This window comes from Artemia franciscana, chromosome 1 (genome assembly GCF_032884065.1).
Source record: "Artemia franciscana chromosome 1, ASM3288406v1, whole genome shotgun sequence".
NCBI classification, from domain to species: domain Eukaryota; kingdom Metazoa; phylum Arthropoda; class Branchiopoda; order Anostraca; family Artemiidae; genus Artemia; species Artemia franciscana.
Genome location: NC_088863.1, coordinates 51545467 through 51570845, shown reverse-complemented (window position 1 = coordinate 51570845; position 25379 = coordinate 51545467). Strand labels below are relative to the sequence as shown.

Genomic DNA, 25379 nt, shown 5'->3' with positions numbered 1-25379 from the left:
ATGAGCCCCTTCCGAAGTGTATACGATCACCCTTTCTATGTAAACCTTATAGGCCCCAAGGGCATAACTTATAACCCTTGCATTGAGAGCTCTGGGGGGGTTGTCATCCTCAAAGACATAATTTCAGGATGTTTCAGCTAAGTTTAACGAAATGGCTATTTAAAAATTTTGATTGGATGTGTTTGGAGAAATGGTGGACGTAGAAGTGGTGTTATTGGCCCTCCAATCATTTCTCCAATCGACTATTAAAAAGGGCAAAACCCCTTCCAATTTCCAATCAACTGGACCCTTTTCAAAATTTCTACGACAACTCCTTCGACACGAAGTGCCCTGGCCTAAAAGAAAAAATCAAAACAATAATAAAAATAAACAAATAATACATTGTGCCCATATCGCTCTTTACTTAGGCAGCGCTGTTGTGCTGCCTATGATATAGTATATTTCATTGAGACAGGTATGCATGTTTGGCCTCCACTTTCTAAAAAGATAAATTGCATTCAAATGAGCCTCTCAGAGAATGTTGAGGGAACGGTTGAACTAAGTCAAAACGCGTTATGTGCATACAGGTTGTCAAAAGGCGTAACTCACGAATGACCAAGTCTATTAATTTGCAAATTTCAGGGAATGGTAAGGGAGGTGATCAGGAAATAATCAATTCACCAAAAGGCAACATTTGCGTGCTTCTACTACTATTGCTACAACTACCACCACTGGTACTGCTACCACTACTAATACTACTACTACTACCACTACAAACATTACTGCTTCTGTAGTGAGTACTACCAATGCCGAGTATATTGAAATAAACCTCTTAGGAAACGTTTAAGGAAAAGTTGAACTAAATTAAAACAAACTCTGTGCAAACAGATTGCTGATATGGTTGTATTGACAATACTTTTGGAACGGCTTACCGTATCAAGAAGAGACTTCTGGGCGAAGAAGAGACTTCAAGAAGAATGTACCTACTGCTACTATTCTTACTACTACCGCTACTACTATGATTATAGTGCAGATAAGGCTAGGTATATGAAGGTGAAAACTCTACAGAATTCTGAGGGGAGTTCGAACTAAATCAGAACATACTATATGGATGCAGATTGTCAAAAGGGTGTATCCCAAGAGTGGATTTGTGTCTCAAGCTGGAGCTCTCATAGAATGCTCAAAGGCGAAGATGAATTGACAAAAAGTTAATAAGTGCACGCTGCTATTAACAATGCTACCACTCCTACTTTTACCAATATTACTACTACCAGCTACTCCAGCTACTATTTTAATCACAACAATGTTAAATACTTAGAGTATTAAGCTGGAAAGGGCGAGTATTAAGATGCAACACCAACACTGCTACTGCTTCTCTCACTACCACCACAAGTACAGCGATATTAGCACTATTAAGGTTAAGTCTATGAAGGTTAAAATTTGAGAGAATGTTGAGGGTAAATTTGATCAAAAAAAGACCCTATGTTTATTCAGGTTTTCAAAAGAGCTTCTCTCGTGAAATGGTTGTGTATTAAGTTGGAACTTTCAGAGAATACTTAAAAAGGAAAGCTAATTGACCAAAAGTCATATTACACACGCTTTTACAGGTACTATTACCATTGCTGCATTTACTACTTCTACCATAACTATTACTATCAGTCTAACTACTTTTACTACTGCTTTAACTACTTACAGCTATTATTACTATTGATCCAGTGTAAACAAGTAAATGAATATATAGGTTTTCAAAAGGACATACCGTAATGTCTTACCATAATTGCTACTATTACTCCAACTACTTTTACTACTGCTTTAGCTGCTTACAACTATTATTACTATTGCTCCAATTTCAATAAGAATAGGAATATATAGGTTTTCAAAAGGACATATCGCAATGTCTTAGCAATGGCTAATTGTATTAAGTTGAAGCTACCAGGATTTGATGAGAGGGCTGTTCAACTGACCGAAATGCAATATTTTAATACTTTTGCTACTACTACTACTAGTACTATTACTGTTAATACTACTGCTAGTACTACTAATACTACTACTGTGACTACTATTACAACTATACTTAAAGATATGAAGGTGGAATTTCCAGGGAATTGGGGGAGGAAGATGGACTGAATCACTACACACAATCTGTATGCAGGTTGTCAAAGGGCTAATCAGCAATACCTTACGAACGGTTTTGTTTGTGACATTAAAACTTATTTGGTGGGGGGGGGGGGGGTACTTAACTATCCAAAAAATAATGTTTGCATCCTAATGCTACTGCTTTTACTCATACTACTACAGCTATTACTACTGCTGCTCCAACAATTATTACTACTGCTACTACTAATAGTGCTACTAAAGCTAAGGCTAGTACTATTAATTAGACTGCTACTACTACTTCTTCTACTAAATATTGATACGGGTGCCACTACTACAGCTACTAAGGTTAAGGGTATTAAGGCAAAAATTTTGGGCAATATTGAAACTGTATTGAACTAAATTGAAACACCCAAACAGATTATTAATAGAATTTTTTAATGCTTCAGGAATGATTGGTGGTCTTAAGCTTTGATTTAAGAATTTGAAATTTTGGTTTGAAAAGTATACGCTATGTGTATACACTACGTGTATACTTTTAATACTACTTTTATCTTTACTATAGCTAATGACGCTAAGGCTATCAAGGTGAAACTCTTAGGAAACACTTAGGGGGAGTTACAATTAGACGAAAAGATTATGCGCATTAAGGTTTTCAAAAGGGCATAGAAGCAACATCATAGGCAGTGCTGCTCTATCATAGCTTGTAACATCATTGAAATTTGAAAGGAGCTAATTTGATTGTAATTAAAAGTGTCCTTTTGAAGAGTACCACTTACTTTATTCCACAAAGTAAGTTTTTCAAAGAAAAGTAAAGAACTTTGAAACGAATAAAAATTAGCATGAGTAGAGCTGAAAACCCCCCATGCCTTGTCAAGACGGGAACATAATTTGCACTCTACTGAAAAAAATGCAAATAAATTTGCATTATCAGTTTAATATACATATGCTGATATTTATTCCTTCAAGTCTTAAAAGTTTTCGATTTGTTAAAGTTAAAAAAGTTAAGAACATTAAAAATAATTTTTTTTGTGCTCAGGAATTTTTTCGACAGGATGAATAAATTTTCTGAGGAGGGGGAATCAAATCGAAAAAACACAAACTATATTGAAACATAGAACTTTTTCTTAAAAAAAAGTTTCAGGTCATGGTTCCAAAGCCATTCTACATTTCAATTTCATGTCTACCTCAAGTCATTAGACAAAAAGGGATCAAATTATCAACGATTACCATACGATTATCATAATATTAAATGCATATACATATTCTAATAATCAAAGATCACCTGCTTCGAAATAAAAAGCAAAAAAAAAACAAATGGGAGCCATGAATATTTTAATTAAGTCAAATAATTCTTATCAGAAATAACGAGCATTCACAATGCGAATGCTCTTTGTGTTTAATTCCACCGGGCTTGACGTAATTAAACATTGTTTCGTTATTAATAAACCATAACTTATGAACAAATTCGCGTAATAAACAGTAATATAAATACTAAATTAAAAAAAAAAACACAAACAAAAAAAACCTCTTAATTAGCTGTTGCCATTATGCTATGTATGAGCTGCTATTGTCTTTATATATGTATGAGCATACCTATTTGCCTTTAGCCCTTTCTGCCGTTCGTTTTTATTTCAAAAGGTAGAATTTTCCTTTTAATAAAAATTTCCAGAGAGAAGTAAAAAGTCTAATTAAAACCTAAGAGAAACAGAAATCAAGCTATGTAATAATTCAAACTTATAACCAACATAAATCACTACCAATAAATAAACAAAACCCAAAGGCAACAGAAATTAGAAGAATAGTAACATGAAAAATAAAGATGAGAGGTAATAGTATAGATGGTTAAATGAATTCTAGATCTGCTACATACTACTACAATTAACTCACTGCAGAACCAAGCCGCCTGAGAAGACGGCTTGGTGCACCCTCTTTACACCCTCCCAAGAATTTTTTATTATCCTTAGATCTTTCCTTACGACATTCTTCCAACCTGTTTGGGACAGCTTGTTTTTCCTCTGTCACTAGAAGGTTGGCTGACAAAGATAATCTTTTGCAATCTGTCATCCTTTATTGGCAGAATGTGTGCTGGTCACCTCATCCTTTCTCTCCTTATAGACCTAGAAAACGTGATTGAATCACATTTTCGTACAACTTACTGTTTGTTATACTGTCAGTTAGCCGGGTACCCAAAACTATCCTTAGGCAATTTATCTGAAAAATATCTAGCAGATGCTCTTCCGTTTTTTGGAGTGCCTACTTAATCATACTTGACCTCTGTCATCACAGCAGATTCCAATATTCTCATCTTGGTTTGCAAACTTGTCTTCCTACTCTTCCAAAGTTTTTCAACTCTGCAAAAACACCCTGGACGTTGGCTATTTTATTTTAAACATCTTCACTGCTCCTACCGCCTTTACTGGCTGGATTTTAAAATTTGACGCTTCTAGGCCAAAGCGTTTTTGCCCCTGCGATCTTGCTGAGATTTTCAGGGAAATCTCCGAAAATTCGGGGATAGTGGAAGCACTGCACAGAATGTAACTTTTGAGCTAAAAGTCTTCTAAAATAATATTTTACCATTATGATTAATTGCAATAATAGTTACAATTTCTGAAATTTTGCATTTTTGAAATTTTGGTTACTATGGGCCGTGGATCGCTTTTTACTAAATTGAACCTATTACTGCAGCCACGACGAGCAATCACAATTTCTCTCATCTTCTTAGTTGTGTTTTTTTTTTAGTTTTTTTTTGTAGTAATACCTTGCACAAAACGTAATCAAATTTTCCCTAAACTTCATCCTTTAAGTATTTTTTTAAGTTGTTCGGCTAAGCAAAACAAAAAAATAAATAACTTTATTCTTTGCATGCAAAATATAAATTTTGAGGAAAATTTCGGAATTTGACATTAAGAGTCTGTTGAAATCATGTGCATTAAAAAATGTAAATGGTGTTCTTTCTTGTGTTATTCAAGTTAAGGGTTGTAAATCTTGGCCTTTTCTGTTTTAGATTGCGATTTATGAAATCTCTTAGGAAAGTTTACTAGTCTAGCTCTGACTACTGAATTAAAAAAAAGTCTTTTGTTAGTTTACATAAATGTTACAGGTAAACATCAGATTTACCAAATTAATATAATTTTTGTTCAAAAACAAAAATTATATTAGAATCATCGCATATAAAACAGTAGTATAGGCCCTAACAGTTACTGCGACAAGGATAGGAAATTCAAGCCCCGCCCCCTCCCCAGCCCAATCCTCCAATCAACTGTCTTCTAGATGCAAGTGACGCAACATTGTGATGTCGCAAAGGTAGGTATTTACGAGCCTGTATAGGCCCTAACAGTTACTGCGACAAGGATAGGCAATTCAAGCCCTGCCCCCTCCCTAGCCCGATCCTCCAATCAACTGTCTTCTAGATGCAAGTGACGCAACATTGCGATGTCGCAAAGGTAGGTATTTACGAACCTGTATAGTCCGTAACAGTTACTGCGACAATGATAGGCAATTCAAGCCACCCCGATCCTCCAATCAACTGTCTTCTAGATGCAAGTGACGCAACATTGCGATGTCGCAAAGGTAGGTATTTACGAACCTGTATAGGCCCTAACAGTTACTGCGACAAGGATAGGAAATTCAAGCCCCGCCCCCTCCCCAGCCCAATCCTCCAATCAACTGTCTTCTAGATGCAAGTGACGCAACATTGCGATGTCGCAAAGGTAGGTATTTACGAGCCTGTATAGGCCCTAACAGTTACTGCGACAAGGATAGGCAATTCAAGCCCCGCCCCCTCCCTAGCCCAATCCTCCAATCAACTGTCTTCTAGATGCAAGTGACGCAACATTGCGATGTCGCAAAGGTAGGTATTTACGAACCTGGTGGTTATTACACAATATAGTCTAGGCTAGAAAATTTATGAATTTTAATTCTTTCAAAAATATTTCTAAGAGTAGGTCTAGGTTTTTTTTAGCTTCCAATATGGCATAAGTAGTTTGGAGGTGTAATTAAGCCTATACTAAATGATCCTCCATTTTCTACCCCTTTTCCCCATATTACTCTTAATTTCTAATGTGGAAGATGGATGGAATAATTTCAGAAAAACAATTTGTGAAGTTGCTGATGGTGTCCTAGGGAAGAGTGCTAAGACAGCAACTAGGAATATTAGTGAAAAAGCTTTAGGTTTAATAGAGAGTAGAAGGGGTTTGTATAAGAATTATCTGAGCAATAGGTCGTATGAAAACAAAAGGAATGTAAAGAAAGTGGAGAAAGCATTAAAATATGAACTAAGGAGATGTGAAATGGAGGCGATGGATAAAATTGCTGAGGATCTGGAAGATGCGGCTAGACGGCATAATAGTAAAATATTATACTGGCATGTTAATAAATTGAAAGGGAGTAGCCGATCCGGACTAGTCCCAGTTAAAGATAGAAATGGGGCCACAATTAGTGATAAGGAAAAAGTTAAAGAAAGATGGGTGGAACATTTTGAGAATGTGCTAAACCGAGATACAGTTGCAGGAAAAGATATAGATGAAAATGAAAAAGTTTGTGATACCTTGGATGTGAAGGAAGATTTGTTTAGTGAGGAAGAATTAGCGACAGTACTAGAAGGATTAAAAAATAATAAGGCCCCAGGTGCTGATAGTATGATTAATGAGTTCCTTAAATATGGTGGCTCTGAGGTTAGGAATAAGCTACTGAAGATTATGAACATGATTTTTGAAAAAGGGGAAGTACCCAATGATTTTAGGAAAACCTTAATTAAACCACTGTATAAGAAAGGTGACAAGAGTGAATGTCGGAATTATCGAGGCATTAGTCTGGTCTCTGTAGGTAGCAAATTACTGAGTAATATGATACTTTTTAGACTGAGACATGCTGTAGACAAAGTTTTAAGGGAAGAACAATGCGGTTTTAGAAAAGGTAGAGGATGTGTCGACCATGTTTTCACTCTTAGGTTAATAATTGAGAAGTCCCTTCGTTGTCAAACACCTTTGGTCCTTAGTTTTATCGATTATGAGCAAGCTTTCGATTCTGTTGATAGAACAGCGTTAACAAAGGTCTTATCGTTATATGGTATACCAGAAAAATACATTAAAGTGATTTGCGCTATGTACGAGAATAATACTGCTGCGGTTAAGGTAGGAAATGAGGTTAGCAACTGGTTTTGTATTAAATCAGGAGTTAAGCAGGGTTGTGTTCTATTCCCCTTTATATGGATCATTTTGATGGACTTTGTCTTAAGGAGCACAGTAAAGGCAATTGGAGACCATGGAATCAAATGGGGAGGAAGAACGCTCCTGGACTTAGATTATGCTGATGATTTAAGCATATTAGATGAAAGTGTGAGCAAAATGAATGAATTTTTAGAGGTTTTACGAGTTCAGGGTGCTAAAATAGGCTTGAAAATTAATGTTAAGAAGACTAAGTCACTAAGGTTAGGAATAAGTGAAGATGAACAGGTGACCTTAGGTAACGAAAAGATTGATCAGGTTGGGAGCTTCAGTTACCTTGGTAGTATTATTAGTAAAGATGGTGGGAGCAGTGAAGATGTTAAAAGTAGAATAGCTAAAGTTCAGGGTGTTTTTTCACAGTTAAAAAAAGTTTGGAATAATAGAAAGATAAGCCTACAAACCAAGATTAGAATATTGGAAGCTACAGTGATGACAGTGGTCAAATATGGCTCTGAAGCATGGACACTACGAAAAGCAGATGAAAATTTACTAGATGTTTTCCAGAGAAATTGCCTACGGATTGTTCTGGGTACCCGGCTGACTGACCGTATTTCAAACAGTAGGTTGTACGAAAAGTGTGGTTCAATCCCGCTTTCTGGGGCTATAATGAAAGAAAGGTTGAGATGGCTAGGCCACGTTCTACGGATGAAGGATGACAGATTACCGAAGATTGTCCTTTTTGGCCAACCGTCTGGGGCTACACGGAAAGCAGGTCGTCCTTGTCTGGGTTGGGAGGATGTCATAAATAAGGATTTAAAGGAAATGGGAACTTCCTGGGAGGGTGTAAAGAGGGAGGCTTTAAATAGATTAGGTTGGAGGAGGAGCGTGCGTAGCTGTGTTGGCCTCAGGCGGCTTGGTGCTGCAGTGAGTTATTAGTAGTAGTAGTAGTAGTATTCTTAATTAAAGACATGGAAAAATTACGTGTGACCCGATACAATTTTAAATTAAACTAGATTCTCCGCAGCTAGCGGTCAATCCCGACAATGCTTAATTGTAGTTCATAGGTTTGTTACAAAAGCTTGCAACCAAAACGTTGTTCATACGTTGGGTTTATTGTGAAATGTGAGCTTGCAAAAATTTTGTATTAGACTGAATACGAACATACCTATGGATAGATTGCATTCAAAAGAGGTAAGTTTTTTTACATTATGTTTTCTAGTATAGGTAAGTTTTAGAAAATTATACTGTACTTCAACTAGTACCTGTAGTTAAAGACATGCAAAGTCTGAATAGAGAAATCTACCTTGGCTAGATACAATTTGGACTATATTTTCTAGATTGGACTGTCATATCCAACTTTTCCTACCGGACTTGGGTTTGATCCTCCACCGAAAAAGTACGTAAAAGTTTCATTTTCCTAACCTAAACCCTTTCCATGATAGCAAGAAGTCAATTAACTAGAATTTTACCATACTTTGTTGACTCAAATGTCTAACTTTCTATAAACACATTTTTCAGTTTTAAAATTTTTTATTGAACCAAGCTGATCGATACAAAAATTTAATAAGAAAGCCATACTTGTTCACAATGCTTATCAATACAGAACGGAGACAATGCTTTAAAATCAACATTAAAGAATTTCACAATAATATTCTGACTTAAAAAATCATTCACAACGAATTAGGTGTAAAAATATTAACAATACTTTGAAAAGAATAACGACGTAAGCGTAAAAAGAATAAACACTAAAACATGAAATCCACAAGCCATAGTCATTGTATTTTGAATTTTTCTTCGATTCTGAGTCACTATTTCAAATTTGTCTACAAATTGTCCAATATTTTTCCATTCACAATTATTTCTTCTGTAGGTGTCAAAAACCTCAATCGTCTTCCGGGACATCACTAGTAAACCAACCCAATGGCCAAAAAGCAGCCTAGATGGGCTGGTATTCACCACGATGATTGTCGGGAAGCTGGTAAATGTAAGACGATCAAGAAAGTCGGAAGGTAAGCAGAAACTTTTGTATTGTTTAGCAACAATGTCCTTTTTTAAAACAGCTAGCACTTGATCTGTATTCATGGTGCAATTGGGAGAAATACAGTACCTGAATTGTCAATTTCCAAAAATGTCTATTGAAATCCGATAATTATAAGGCTAACAGACGCATCTGTAGCTTGTGAAAAAGTAACAGTTTCTCAAACTTTTCGGTTTTAATGATTTTATTTTATTTTGGCTTTAAAATATCTGTTATAAATTTTTATTTAAAAGTTTTGGTTTAGCAGCTTTAGTTTTAAGGTCTTACGAAGTTTTTTTTTTTTAATAATATTTTCAAAATTTGAATTTTAAACTTTTAATTTAAAGCTAGTAATACGGGACCCAGAGATCGAATCATGCTGCAACAATGCACTGCAGGGACAATGCAGGGACCTTAATAGTCAAGAAGCGTCGTTAATCTGATACAATACAATACAATTTAAAGGTAGTTTTTGAAATTTTAGTTTTAAATTGTCAGTTTTAAAGTTTTAAAGTTTTTATTTAAAGTTCCAGTTCGAAAGTTTAGCTTTGAATTATCAGTCTTAAGACCTAGGTTTCTTTTTCTCTTAATTTAAGTGGTAGTTTAAAAAAAAATTAATATAGTTTTACACTTAAAGTTTTAGTTTTAAAAGTTTAGAGATAGAGTTTGGTTTCAAATTATCAGATTTAGAGTTTAGATCTTAATTCTTTTGTTTTAGAAGTTTTAGTTTTAAATTTTAGATTTTAAGGTTTTAGCTTCAAAAGTTTTTTTTCTACGGTTTTACTTTTAAAGTTTTAAATTTATTACTTAAGTTTTAAAAATTGTTAGATTCAAAGTAATAGTTCTAAAAAGTTTTGATTTTTGGGTTTTCGTTTTAAAGTCTAAGCTTTAATATTTTACTTTTATAGTTCTTAAGCATTAATTTTAAACTATTTATTATTTTGAAGTTTTAGTTTTAAAGTTAAATCAATTTTTTTTTTAGTTTTATAGTTTTTGGGTTCAAATTATCAGTTCTAAGGTTTAGGTCTTAATTTTTTTTTTAAGCTTTAGCTTTGAAAGTTTTTTCCAGAAGTTTCGGTGTAAAAAGTTCAGTTTTAAAAGTTTTAAAATATTAGTTTTAATTTTAAAATTTTTAATATATTTTTCTAGATTTAATATTCGTTATATTTTTTCAGCTTGAGTTTTAAAAGTTTTATTTTTAAAGCAATAGTTCTTAAAAGTTTTTCGTTTTAAGGTTTTACCTTTAAAGTTTCAGTCTAAATGTTTTCATTTTTTCTAGCTTAAAAATATTTGTTAAAAACTTTATTTTTAAATTTTGGGTTTCAGTTTTAGTTTTAAGTTTTTGGCTGCAATTTTTTTTCGCTTTAAATTTTCAGTTTTAAGATTTTTATTTCAAAGTTTGAATTTTAAAGTTAGTTTTAGAAGTTTTGAGTTTACAAGTTTTAATTTTGAAAGATCTTTTTTTTTTTTTTTTAGTTTTGAAATTTTACTCCTAAGCTTTTATTTGAAGCTTCAGTTTTTAAATTTTAATTCAAAAAATTTTAGTTTTAGAGTAGTAATAGTCTTAAAAAGTGTTTTTGAGGGTTGGAAGGTTTTATTTTTAAAGTTTTAGTCTTATAATTTATTTTTAGGGCACTAAGGTTTTGCTTTTAAAATTTTAGTTTTAACAGTTCTAGTTTTAAACTTATTTTTAAAGGTTTTAGTTTTAAAAGCATTGGTTTTAAGGTTTTATTCAAAAAGTCTTTAAATTCAAATTATCACTTTTAAAGTTTAGGTCTTATATTATTCTGTTTTATAAGGTTTAGCTTTGAAAGCTTTTCCAAAATTTTCAGATTTAAAGTTTAAATCTTAATTTTTTTTTTATTTTGAAAGTTTCAGTTTTAAAGAATTTTATTTTAAAGTTAGTTTTAATGATTTTAGTTTTAATGTTTAGATTTTAGTTTTTTTTTCTCAAATTTTAAGTTTTAGCTTTAAAAGTTTTCTTTTCTAAGGTTTTATTTTTGAAGTTTTTAACTTAAAGGGTTAGTTATAAAAGTTTTCAGTTTTAAAGTAATAGTTTTAGAAAGTTTTTGGTTTTGAGGTTTTCGTGTTTGAGTCTAAGATATAATATTTTAATTTTTCAGTTCTTAAGTATTAGTTTTATACTTTGATTCTGAAGTTTTAGTTTTAAAGTTTAGTTTAAAAATTTTAGTTTAAAGTTATAATTTAGAGGTTTTTGTTTAAAAGTATTGGTTTTAAGGTTTTATTCACAAGGTTTTTATATTTTAATTATCAGTTTTAAAGTTTAGGTCTCATTTTTTTCATTTTACAAGTTTAAGCTTTGAAAGATTTTCAAAAAAGTTCGTAGATGAAGTTTGGTTTTAAAAGTTTTAAATTATCATTTTTAAAGTTTAAGCCTTAAATTTAGTTTTAATTTCAAAATTTTTATTTTATTTTTGTAGATTTAATATTCGTTATGTTTTTTAACTTCAAGTTTTTAAAGCTTTATTTTTAAAGCAATAGTTCATAAAAGTTTTCAGTTTTAAGGCTTTACCTTTAAAGTTTTAGTCATAATGTTTTTTTTTTCTGGATTTAAATTTTGTGCTAAAAACTTTTAATTTGAAGGTTCGGTTTGAAGTTTTACTTCCTAGGTTTTACCTGTAATTTTTTTGCTTTAAATTTCAAGTTTAAATTTTAAAGTTAGTTTTTAGAAGTTTAAATTTCATTTTGTCAGTTTTATAGTTCATGTCTTTAATTTCTTTTTAATTTAAAAGTTTTAGTCTTGAAAGCTCTTTTTTTTAGTTTTGAGTTTTTAAATTCCAGTTTAAAAATTTTTAGTTTTAGAGCAATAATCTTAAAAAGTTTTTGGAAGATTTTAAGATTTTAATTTTAATGTCTTACAGTTTCAGTTTTAAACTTTTGTTTTGAAGCTTTAGTTTGAAGTTTTCATTTTAAAGTCTTAGTGTTAATATTTTGTATTATAATTTTAGTTTAAACGTCTTAGCCTTAAAAACGTTTCAATCACAAAAAATTTGGTGAAGATTCCCACAAAGTGAATAATTCTAATAAAACATAAAATAGTCAATTTAGGTTAGTTTCAAGGTTTAAACCCTTTAAGTTAGGTTAGTTTACGACAGGTTGACGCGGCATGCCGCGTCAACCTGTCGTAAACTAACCTAACTTAAAGGGATAAAGACATTATACTACTATAGGGCCTATACTACTGTAAGACATTAAAATTAAAATCTTAAAATCTTCCAAAAACTTTTTAAGATTATTGCTCTAAAACTAAAAATTTTTAAACTGGAATTTAAAAACTCAAAACTAAAAAAAAGAGCTTTCAAGACTAAAACTTTTAAATTAAAAAGAAATTAAAGACATGAACTATAAAACTGACAAAATGAAATTTAAACTTCTAAAAACTAACTTTAAAATTTAAACTTAAAATTTAAAGCAAAAAAATTACAGGTAAAACCTAGGAAGTAAAACTTCAAACCGAACCTTCAAATTAAAAGTTTTTAGCACAAAATTTAAATCCAGAAAAAAAAAACATTATGACTAAAACTTTAAAGGTAAAGCTTTAAAACTGAAAACTTTTATGAACTATTGCTTTAAAAATAAAGCTTTAAAAACTTGAAGTTAAAAAACATAACGAATATTAAATCTACAAAAATAAAATAAAAATTTTGAAATTAAAACTAAATTTAAGGCTTAAACTTTAAAAATGATAATTTAAAACTTTTAAAACCAAACTTCATCTACTGAACTTTTTTGAAAATCTTTCAAAGCTTAAACTTGTAAAATGAAAAAAATGAGACCTAAACTTTAAAACTGATAATTAAAATATAAAAACCTTGTGAATAAAACCTTAAAACCAATACTTTTAAACAAAAACCTCTAAATTATAACTTTAAACTAAAATTTTTAAACTAAACTTTAAAACTAAAACTTCAGAATCAAAGTATAAAACTAATACTTAAGAACTGAAAAATTAAAATATTATATCTTAGACTCTAACACGAAAACCTCAAAACCAAAAACTTTCTAAAACTATTACTTTAAAACTGAAAACTTTTAAAACTAACCCTTTAAGTTTAAAACTTCAAAAATAAAACCTTAGAAAAGAAAACTTTTAAAGCTAAAACTTAAAATTTGAGAAAAAAAACTAAAATCTAAACATTAAAACTAAAATCATTAAAACTATAAACTTTAAAATAAAATTCTTTAAAACTGAAACTTTCAAAATAAAAAAAAAATTAAGATTTAAACTTTAAATCTGAAAATTTTGGAAAAGCTTTCAAAGCTAAACCTTATAAAACAGAATAATATAAGACCTAAACTTTAAAAGTGATAATTTGAATTTAAAGACTTTTTGAATAAAACCTTAAAACCAATGCTTTTAAAACTAAAACCTTTAAAAATAAGTTTAAAACTAGAACTGTTAAAACTAAAATTTTAAAAGCAAAACCTTAGTGCCCTAAAAATAAATTATAAGACTAAAACTTTAAAAATAAAACCTTCCAACCCTCAAAAACACTTTTTAAGACTATTACTACTCTAAAACTAAAATTTTTTGAATTAAAATTTAAAAACTGAAGCTTCAAATAAAAGCTTAGGAGTAAAATTTCAAAACTAAAAAAAAAAAAAAAAGATGTTTCAAAATTAAAACTTGTAAACTCAAAACTTCTAAAACTAACTTTAAAATTCAAACTTTGAAATAAAAATTTTAAAACTGAAAATTTAAAGCGAAAAAAAACTGCAGCCAAAAACTTAAAACTAAAACTGCAACCCAAAATTTTAAAATAAAGTTTTTAACAAATATTTTTAAGCTAGAAAAAAATGAAAACATTTAGACTGAAACTTTAAAGGTAAAACCTTAAAACGAAAAACTTTTAAGAACTATTGCTTTAAAAATAAAACTTTTAAAACTCAAGCTGAAAAAATATAACGAATATTAAATCTAGAAAAATATATTAAAAATTTTAAAATTAAAACTAATATTTTAAAACTTTTAAAACTGAACTTTTTACACCGAAACTTCTGGAAAAAACTTTCAAAGCTAAAGCTTAAAAAAAAATTAAGACCTAAACCTTAGAACTGATAATTTGAACCCAAAAACTATAAAACTAAAAAAAAATTGATTTAACTTTAAAACTAAAACTTCAAAATAATAAATAGTTTAAAATTAATGCTTAAGAACTATAAAAGTAAAATATTAAAGCTTAGACTTTAAAACGAAAACCCAAAAATCAAAACTTTTTAGAACTATTACTTTGAATCTAACAATTTTTAAAACTTAAGTAATAAATTTAAAACTTTAAAAGTAAAACCGTAGAAAAAAAACTTTTGAAGCTAAAACCTTAAAATCTAAAATTTAAAACTAGAACTTCTAAAACAAAAGAATTAAGATCTAAACTCTAAATCTGATAATTTGAAACCAAACTCTATCTCTAAACTTTAAAAACTAAAACTTTAAGTGTAAAACTATATTAATTTTTTTTTAAACTACCACTTAAATTAAGAGAAAAAGAAACCTAGGTCTTAAGACTGATAATTCAAAGCTAAACTTTCGAACTGGAACTTTAAATGAAAACTTTAAAACTTTAAAACTTACAATTTAAAACTAAAATTTCAAAAACTACCTTTAAATTGTATTGTATTGTATCAGATTAACGACGCTTCTTGACTAGTAAGGTCCCTGCATTGTCCCTGCAGTGCATTGTTGCAGCATGATTCGATCTCTGGGTCCCGTATTACTAGCTTTAAATTAAAAGTTTAAAATTAAAATTTTGAAAATATTATTAAAAAAAAAACTTCGTAAGACCTTAAAACTAAAGCTGCTAAGCCAAAACTTTTAAATAAAAATTTATAACAGAAATTTTAAAGCCAAAATAAAATAAAATCATTAAAACCGAAAAGTTTGAGAAACTGTTACTTTTTCACAAGCTACAGATGCGTCTGTTAGCCTTATAATTATCGGATTTCAATAGACATTTTTGGAAATTGACAATTCAGGTACTGTATTTCTCCCAATTGCACCATGAATACAGATCAAGTGCTAGCTGTTTTAAAAAAGGACATTGTTGCTAAACAATACAAAAGTTTCTGCTTACCTTCCGACTTTCTTGATCGTCTTACATTTACCAGCTTTCCGACAATCATCGTGGTGAATACCAGCCCATCTAGGCTGCTTTTTGGCCATTGGGTTGGTTTACTAGTGATGTCCCGGAAGACGATTGAGGTTTTTGACACCTACAGAAGAAATAATTGTGAATGGAAAAATATTGGACAATTTGTAGACAAATTTGAAATAGTGACTCAGAATCGAAGAAAAATTCAAAATACAATGACTATGGCTTGTGGATTTCATGTTTTAGTGTTTATTCTTTTACGCTTACGTCGTTATTCTTTTCAAAGTATTGTTAATATTTTTACACCTAATTCGTTGTGAATGATTTTTTAAGTGAGAATATTATTGTGAAATTCTTTAATGTTGATTTTAAAGCATTGTCTCCGTTCTGTATTGATAAGCATTGTGAACAAGTATGGCTTTCTTATTAAATTTTTGTATCGATCAGCTTGGTTCAATAAAAATTTTAAAACTGAAAAATGTGTTTATAGAAAGTTAGACATTTGAGTCAACAAAGTATGGTAAAATTCTAGTTAATTGACTTCTTGCTATCTTGGAAAGGGTTTAGGTTAGGAAAATGAAACTTTTACGTACTTTTTCGGTGGAGGATCAAACCCAAGTCCGGTAGGAAAAGTTGGATATGACAGTCCAATCTAGAAAATATAGTCCAAATTATATCTAGCCTAGGTAGATTTCTCTATTCAGACTTTGCAATTCTTTAACTACATGTACTAGTTGAAGTACAGTATAATTTTTTAAAACTTACCTATACTAGAAAACATAATTACACAATATAGTCTAGGCTAGTAAATTTTATGCTAGAAAAAATATTTCTAAGAGTAGGTCTAGGTTTTTCCTAGCTTCCAATATGGCATAAGTATTTAGGAGGTATAATTAAGCCTATACTAAATGATCCTCCATTCTCTACCCTTTTCCCCACATTACTCTTAATTTTTATGCCTTATTCGCGTATTCCTAATTAAAGACATGGAAAAATTACGTGTGACAAGATACAATTTTAAACTAAACTAGATTCTCCGCAGATAGCGGACGATCCCGGCAATCGTTCATACGTTTGTTTCAACACAGCTAGCGGTGAAAAGATTGCAACCAAAACGTTGTTCATACGTTGGATTTATTGTGAAATGTGGACTTGCAACAATTTTGTATTAGACTGTGAATACAAACACACAACTATGGATAGACTTTATTCAAAAGAGGTAAGTTTTTTTTTTTACATTATATTTTCTAGTATAGGTAGGTTTTAGAAAATTAGACTGTACTTCAACTAGTACCTGTAGTTAAAGACATGCAAAGTCTGAATAGAGAAATCTACCTAGGCTAGATACAATTTGGACTATATTTTCTAGATTGGACTTGCTAATCCAGCTTTTCATATCGGACTTGGGTTTGATCCTCCACCAGAAAAGTACGTAGAAGGTCCAGTTTTCAACCACTTATGTTTATACTTTGTTGTCTCAAATGTCCAACTTTCTATAAACACATTTTTCACTTTAAAACTTTTATTGAAAAAAGCTGATCGATACAAAAATTTAATAAGAAAGCGATACTTGTTCACAATGCTTATCAATACAGAACGGAGACAAAGCTTTAAAATCAACATTAAAGAATTTCACAATAATATTCTCACTTAAAAAATCATTCCACAACGAATTAGGTGTAAAAATATTAACAATACTTTGAAATGAATAACGACGTAAGCGTAAAAGAATAAACACTAATACATGAAATCCACAAGCCATAGTCATTGTATTTTGAATTTTTCTTCGATTCTGAGTCACTATTTCAAATCTGTCTACAAATTATCCAATATTTTTCCTTTCAGAATAATTTCTTCCGTAGGTGTCAAAAACCTCAATCGTCTTCCGGGACATCACTAGTAAACCAATCCAATGACCAAAAAGCAGCCTAGATGGACTGGTATTCACCACGATAATTGTCGGGAAGCTGGTAAATGTAAGACGATCAAGAAAGTCGGAAGGTAAGCAGAAACTTTTGTATTGTTTAGCAACAATGTCCTTTTTTAAAACAGCTAGCACTTGATTCGTATTCATGGTGCAATCGGGAGAAATACAGCTCCTGATTTGTCAATTTCCAAAAATGTCTCTTGAAATCCGATAATTATAAGGCTAACAGACGCATCTGTAGCTTGTGAAAAAGTGAGATCTAATCGAAGTGTTCCGTCTTTAATAAGAGATAGATCTGGAGTTCCAGAAATATCCAAGCATATAAGGGAAGAGTCACGTATCCATTTATCATAGGATAGTCCATTTTCAAAAGTTGTTTCGTCTCCTCCCAAAGTTCGCATGCTCATTTCATAAAGAAGTCTATAACTCTGATCAGAAAAGTTTAGTGAATAAATTGGCTGTCCATTCACTTTAAGATGCAGAGAAGATAGATGAAAAAGCTCAAATTTAAACGGGCTTGATTCGTAGCTTCCCAGCTGATTCGACGTTTTTACAAGGCCAAGAATAACTTTTGAAGGGAGATGTCCATATGTCGTCAATGAACTTTCAGCAAAAGAGAGACTTCCAGTTGGAATAATTCTAGCTGTAGGCATCAGTTTTGGAATCATAATTTTCAGATTACTTCCGCTTGCTTTGATCTTTTCTACTGCCAACGCTAGCGAGGATACAATTTTTACTTTTCGGATATGTAAAACTGCTTCACTTATTGTAAGTTTAACATCAGGAGCAGCTTTTTCGAGTTTTCGAAAAACGAATCTAGGCAATGATGGGGAAAACTTTATGTCAATTTTTAATCCAGGTGGTATAAACTGATTTAGTTGGAAGAAATCGTGCGATGGTCGCGCAGCAAGGTGTAAAGTTTCAGTGGCGAGTACCGCCAATTTAGGATCCAAAGTACCATCTTCTTTTGTGTAAAAACCATAGTTTGAACCACGCGATTTTTTGTACTGTTTGGCGTTAATAATGTATACGATGCGAATGAAGTGTAGGCACTTAACGAATTACCGCTCGATACAAGCGTATCATTGACAAATACTTGAATGTTTTGGAATAAAGTATTCCACGTTGTTTCATACTTTCCGTAATGTCACGTACTTTATTTTGTATATTTCTTTTCAAAGATGAACCAAAATCTTGTCCTTTTTCAAAGTCAGTGATTGTATTGCCAACAACATCAGACGCCACAGGAACAACAAATTTTCTTAAAAGAGGTATGGCAAATCGCATCATTTTTCCAAAAAATTGGCTAAAGGCACCATATCCAACCATAGGTGCAGCTTTTCCTTGATAGTAATCCATTCCACCTCCATTTTGTATTGTTTTCACAAAACAGTCTACAGAGGGACAAATAAATTGTCTACGGCTATTCATCTTTTCTAAATTCGACTGTTAGCGAGATTAGTCCTCTATTAATGGGTATGATGTTATTCTTTTCAGTTCTAAAACTAAAATGAACAATTTCAATGTTTTGTCTACTTATATCTAAATAAATAAGTGGCTGGAACGAATAGCTAATCACTTCCTCGTTTGTCGTTTTTCTCGGGAGAATTCTTAGGATGGGAGCAGATGTATTTCCAATACGTGAACGCTGAACAATGTCCGTATACACAAAGATTGAATTCCACTGGTAATAAAGTCCTGGGACTAATGGTCCTTCAATGCCATAAGTCTGGTGAAAATTATTATCCGGTTCTGGCTCAATAATGTTTTCTTTGTATCCAAGAACTTCTCGCAAACCATCACTAAGATAGCAGGATTCGCCGACTTTTAGTCCCAGTATATAGACTCGATCATATAGTTTATTGTAGTGAAAATTAACCGAGTCTTTGCCGGTATAAACCAAATTATTCATGTCTTTGATAATTTCCGGAATTGTATTGTACCGCTTATTCTTTGGAAGCGTTATTTTAGTGCCTAAACGTTTGCTTGGGTCTTTGCTATCACCAACAAATCGAAACAATTTGAAAAAATAGTCTTGATCTTGTCTCAAAGAATCGAAAGAGTTGGTTAAATGGAGGGATACCAAGGCCATTTTCCATCCTGATCCTTGAAGCACAATCGGGGGGTTAAGCTTTGTCAGGAAATCTGCAATCTTGTTTGTTTCGTCATAAACAGGGTCTGGGACGTCTGAACTAAATGAAACATAGAAGTATTCAATCGACATTTCTAGCTTGATCTGCGTTTATCCAAGTGTTGAAAGAGGTGGGGTATCCTAGCCAACTGACAAGCAACTGTTTAACTCCACGATATGTTCGCCGTTTAAGTACTTTATCTATAACGTATTCATCGGGCTCTTGAACTTTTTGTGGTTCACTCTGATAAAAACATCCGAGAACAGGCTCATCTGACAAATCCACTAATTTAAATGTGACTGGATCTGTGGATTGAACACTAGCAATTCGAAAAATTTCTTTGCTAAAATTAAACTGTCCTTTCTCAAAGATTCCTTTACCACGTAAGATTCTAACACTTTGTCCAACTTGTAATTGATTCCTAAGCCTTTTCTGCTTGCTTTCACTTTTTCCATACATAAAATCAGAAATATAAGGTGTATTTTGTAAGTTTACTTGATTCGGTGCTAAATTTCCAAGGCTACGATGCGGTGAATCATTATACTGAGAAACAATTAAGTCAAGTCTTGGTACAAAAGAAAATGTATTAAAATGAGTACAAAATGCACTTAGATGAGAACGAAGTGTACGTATGCTTCTTTCAACTATTGTAGCTTTCAGATGACTATGGGTATGATAGAGTTCAATTTGATACTTTTCAAGAGTCTTTTTCACACTTGGATTCAAAAATTCTTTTCCTCTATCGACGTGAATCTTTTTAAATGTCTGTTCAGAAAACACTTGCTCAAATTGTTTTGCAACTTCACTTCCATGCTTACTTTTCAATGGATTGACAAAAAGTTTGAGTGAAAAACATCAAAAATGACCATTAAAAACTTGTACAGTGCGTTATGCTTGGCACAAGATCCATCCAAAACTCATTATCTGCTTGAGCAATTTCAAAGGGGTAGAGTGCTATAGTTTTTCTAAAATGTTTCGGTCTAGTAGCTCTCCTATGCAAAGTATAGGACTCTTGCTTCTCCAAAAACTTTTGAGCTTCTTGTTGAGATGTATTTGCAGCCAATGCAAGACGGTGTGGTGAGGAAAGAGCACCAAACTTGCCAATATTTTCATAAACTTGCTTTAAATATTTTGCCATTTGCTTAGTAATGAAATCTGTGTTGGGCTTTTTGATGGTCGTCGATAATGACTTCTAAAAGTACCAGTCTTGAATCGTTGTCTCGATTTGATTGGTGACTGGCTTGGTGACTCGAGAACTGTAGAGTTGACACTTGCAAAAGATCCGTCACTTTCAGTGACTTGTTCTGAACTGATGCTTCTTAAATTTTGTACGTCTTTTAAAATGCCTTTATTTCTGATTAGACTGAGGGGGATATTGCTGTCAGCTAAAAAGTTTATAATGTTTGAATCAATAGCATATCGTGACTTCCTATTCGAAATCAGGTCCGTTAATAAATCTGTTGCATTATAGAGCTTATCGTGAATTTTTATATTGTTAAATCCACGTTCAATTTCAAATCCATCCAGTTCATGCAAGTGATGATATAATAATTGTGCAGACTGTTGGTAGGATACAGGGAACTTTTCAAAAAGACCTTCATACTCTTGTGTGCTCGCCTGTGGTGAAAAAGGTTCCGCCACGCCAGGACCGTGATTTTGATTTAGCGGCGCAGCGCACGGGCCCAGATTCTGATTTACCACGGTTGGGTCCCGTCGTGATACTAGCGGTCCGCTGGGTTGCGGTTCTGAGGGTAGGCTAGGTTTTGAAACAACATCCACTTTAATTGGTTTTGTCATATCACTTCGATACTTTTGAAGGCGAGACATTGCAGATTGAAATAAAAGTAATTTTTCAGAATCAGATATGGAATCGTTATTCAAGAAATCAGCCATCTCATATTCAAAGCGCTGCCTTGGCTGAATAGCTGTCTCCAGTGGAATGAGCTTGTACGGTCGAACTGCTGCCATTTCTGGTAAGTAGAGATCCAATTAAACTTCCAATAATTGGTAATGATACACCAAAAAAGCCACTTCCTTGTTGCACTAATTTCGAGCGCTTCTGTTTAATATTCTTCTTTTTAACTGATAAATCACGGATAATTTTACGATGTTGACAGCACCGTTTCGTTTGACATAATGGCATCGAAATGTTTGAATTGGTGATATTTAAACAAAGTTCTGAAAATGCTTTCACAATATCCTTGTCCAAATTTTGTAATAAAGCACGTCTTAGCTTGGGTTTAGCTTTAGCTAAAATCTCTACAAAAGGATTGAAATGAAGTTGCTTCATTCGTTCCATCTTCAAGACTAGTGTCACTTTTTCAATGCGTATGGTAGATATACTGTTGCTTCTTTTTCGAAAATGTTACTTGTTAGCATAAGATTTCTATCCTTGCTATTCAAATTTATAAATAAGTATCCAAAAGGTTTATCGGTTGCCATTTTATAGCTGTCCAATAAATAGCGAGAGTTTCCTGGGAACATTTGTTTCCCTAAAGCTGTAATAGAGGATTGATCTCGTGCTTGTCGAAATAATACAAATACATTTTTATTTAAGCTTATCGTTCGAATACTTTTTGTTTGTTGAAAAAGATTATGCAATACTAATATCACTGAAATGTTCATATGATGGGATTCGACTGTCCGTAAATCCAACAGCTTTTCAGAGTACTTTTCCATGTGCGTTGCAAGGTCATCAAAAATCACTAAAGAATTTGACTTGAGGTTCTCAAGAATCTCAAAGTTCTGAATAAAATGGACATATGGCATTTCTTCTTTTATTTTATCATAGATTGTCTGCCATATTCGATAACAATAGTAAATTTCTCTCGGAGGCTTTTCAAATAGTTTTTCGTTTTCTTTAATTAATTTAGATATGAAAACACTTTTCCCCGACATCGATGGGCCAGCAATAATCATCCGAAATGGTGTTTCAATTTTAAACATGTTGACTGATTGCTTTTCTTCTTTAAACTGACACTTTTCAAGATTATCCACTCCTCTTATAGATTATCTATATCCAGTTCTTTGAAGAGAAAAAAAAAGTGTTGGTTGTAAATGTCTTTTAGAAAGCTTTTGCAGTCTTCACAACAATGGATTAAAAGATTGTTCCGTTTTTGAATAATTGCTCGAATTTCTTGAGGTTTTCTTTCTTTTTTATCAATATAGTATAACACTGTGTTCTGTAAACAGTCACTGATTGCAACTTCAAAGTCACATATCCCGCTATGGCTACTATAGCCTGCTAATTTTGCATCCAACGTTAAAACGTCCAAAATTGTTGTTTTGCTGCATTTACATTCTCTTCCGTTTTCTAAGAGCCTTATCTGTAGCTCAGGTAAAGAATTGCATGAAATACACACTCGACTATTTAAAATGTTCCAATTGTTATAGTCCATAAATGTTTTACACTTGCATTTATATCTTACTATAAACTTCTGACATAGGATTTCTAAACACTCACAAAGAAAACTAACTGTAGTATACATATTTTCACTAGCACTTTCTATTCAATACTAAATTTGTTTTTGAAAATGTCAATCATATCTGAGATCACTTTATTTCTTCAATTTCGTAATGTCCAAGAGGAAGGGTAGTGATCCCATCATCAAAAATATATACTTTGTCCGAAACACCAGAGATGGTAGTACGGACAACTTCCATTGTATATAATTTCAACTTGAGAGATCTTATGGCGTTTGTTGTAGTTCTAATGACCCTTCCTTCAAAAACAGCTTCTTTAAATCTTTCCGCCGTTAGATATTTCTTCATCAGATGTTTTGATGTTCCTTTGGCAGCCTTCTTTAATTTCTCGTTCTGCGTTACAACACAATAGCATTTAGGCGAAGCGGCGATTAATTCTATGAACGTATCGCTTCCTAGTTCGTTTTTAAGTCTGCCAAATTCATTCTTCTTCTGGCTATTTACCAGATGGGGATATTTGACGGGGTCCCAATTGGAAAAGTCTATGATAGGTCGGAGGGTTGGGGATGTCAAATCGCCGACTAAATCCCTTGTAAATATCTTAATAAAGACTGAGTCGGTATCTGAGTAAGCTAAATAAATTCTACCAGAAAGAGGCCCACCATAATATGGAACTAAATTGTCACAAAATGTCTCAGCCATAATTTTCTTGGATATAGATAAGATGGCTGCACCAGCTGCAATATTTTTGTTCAGGAGGGCATGTCTCTTTTTTCTGAATATCAGCGCAAGATTCTCATTAACTATTGAGAAAGAAGATATATTACAGTCTCCAACCAGACGTCTTGTAGTTTTCAGATCTGTTGTAACTATACACGACGTCCTTTTTCGTACTTGCTCTACAGATTTCCCAAAAATAGTGTTGTTAAATAGCTTATAGAGCTCACTCTTCGTTTTAGATTTTGTTTGTGATCTTCTTTCCATAAAATGGTCAATATGGCAAAAAATGGCATAAAAATGGCAAAAGTGTCAAAGAAGAGAATTGAATAGCGGCGTTCTTGGTTATTTTCAAGGCTCCGGGACCAGCTAATTTTTAAGGTGAGAAATTTTTCGCTTGATTTAGCCAATGGTTCGTACTGTAAATTAAAACCTTCAATTTGTGAAAGGGCTTCCAAAACATGTTTTATGTCATAACTTAAATTATGGAACCCAACCGGAATATACTGCTTATGTCTTAAGACGGTGTTACATGTCGAGTGAGCTAGACATTCAAAATTCGGTCCTTTAATATGATGGCAGTGGTGTCTGACTGTTCTATCTCCTACTTTTTTCGGTTTTTCGATCAGGGGTTTTTCACATATACCACAATTAGTCTCTTGAAATTTATGACTATCTTTTTCAGTAATTATCATCTCGTGACAAGTATCATATATTTCGTCTAAGCAGTTTTGTGCGTCTTGAATGAGTAATATCATGCCGTCAATGTGGCAATTTGGACCATAGGTTTCTCGATATTTTTCAAGTTTTTTACCGTATTTGACGACGGCATGTGCGTACGCTGCTGGCCGGTGCTCTGAAATTATTCCTTTTCGAATAGGTTCGTCAACTTTTTTGATGATTGACTCGAAATCTGCAAAAATTCTATATTGAAATGGCATTTTATTGTAGAAATCCTTAAATTCAATTATTGCTTTTTCGCCCTTTGGCATAGATACTGTTTGTAAACCGTGAGGAGAGCAGGCTTCGATATGTTGGTTTAATTTATCCTCAGTCCTTGATGGTGACAGGCAGTATGGGCAATAGAATCGCGCTGTTTTTCCTGAAGATAGTAAACGACTTAGATTTACGATAGGCCAAAAATGTGCGTAGTCTGCATTATCTGACTCTCCGTACAGTAAATAGGCATAATATTTTACATTAGAATTAGATGGAGCACGAATTGGACAAATTGCTTTCTCTAGTTCATTATAATGTAATACGCATATCCCTACTGAGGCGGAGGCGTTTTCTTGCTCCCATTTTGAGATATCGTTGATTTTGATTGGCCATTTTCCCTCAAAACAGTTGAATGTAACAGTTGGAAAAATACCGGGTTCTCCATGACTTCCTTCTAGCCCATTCCTATTTAACTCTAGTAAATTAGACTGACTAGAATTGTCTTTTAAAACTTGATGTCCCGCTGCCAAGACCGACCATTTGAAACATTGTAATCCTTGGTCGAACCGCATTTGTAAAATTCCTTTTTTGCTAGCAAGGGCTTGCGGAACTGGAGGACCGTTCCGGCCAGCGGGAATGGGAAAATCCCCGTCAAATTTCGCAATATGAATGTCGAGACTCCGGATTCCCGTAAGTGAAAATCCACTCCCATTTTCTGCATACTTTTCCGCCGATTCATTGATTTTTGTGATGCATTTGTCAATTTCTGTATCTATATCCCCGCCTCTATTAAAACGTTCCATGTACGAAAGCAAAGGGACAGTTCTATCCTCTTCATCTTCCCGGCTAAAAATTGCATTAACTGCCAGTTGA

At 32.5% G+C, this 25379-nt stretch overlaps 1 protein-coding gene across 3 annotated transcripts in view; it reads left to right on the top strand.

Annotated features, from left to right (window-relative positions):
- The window catches only part of LOC136031132 (NADH dehydrogenase [ubiquinone] 1 beta subcomplex subunit 10-like), a 120540-nt gene that overhangs the window by 94324 nt on the left and 837 nt on the right, over window positions 1–25379 (top strand). The window contains exons 1-3 of one of the 3 annotated variants that reach the window (XM_065710469.1): window positions 8408–8432; window positions 9112–9250; window positions 21284–21400. The exons of 1 other annotated variant lie outside the window; for it this stretch is intronic. In XM_065710469.1, the coding sequence (XP_065566541.1) occupies window positions 9162–9250; window positions 21284–21400 (206 nt within the window). In that variant the 5' untranslated portion in view covers window positions 8408–8432; window positions 9112–9161. Of the gene's footprint in view, window positions 1–8407; window positions 8433–9111; window positions 9251–16357; window positions 16588–17230; window positions 17370–21283; window positions 21401–25379 lie in introns of those variants that run through there. One more of the 3 variants, XM_065710463.1, reaches the window with a different exon arrangement.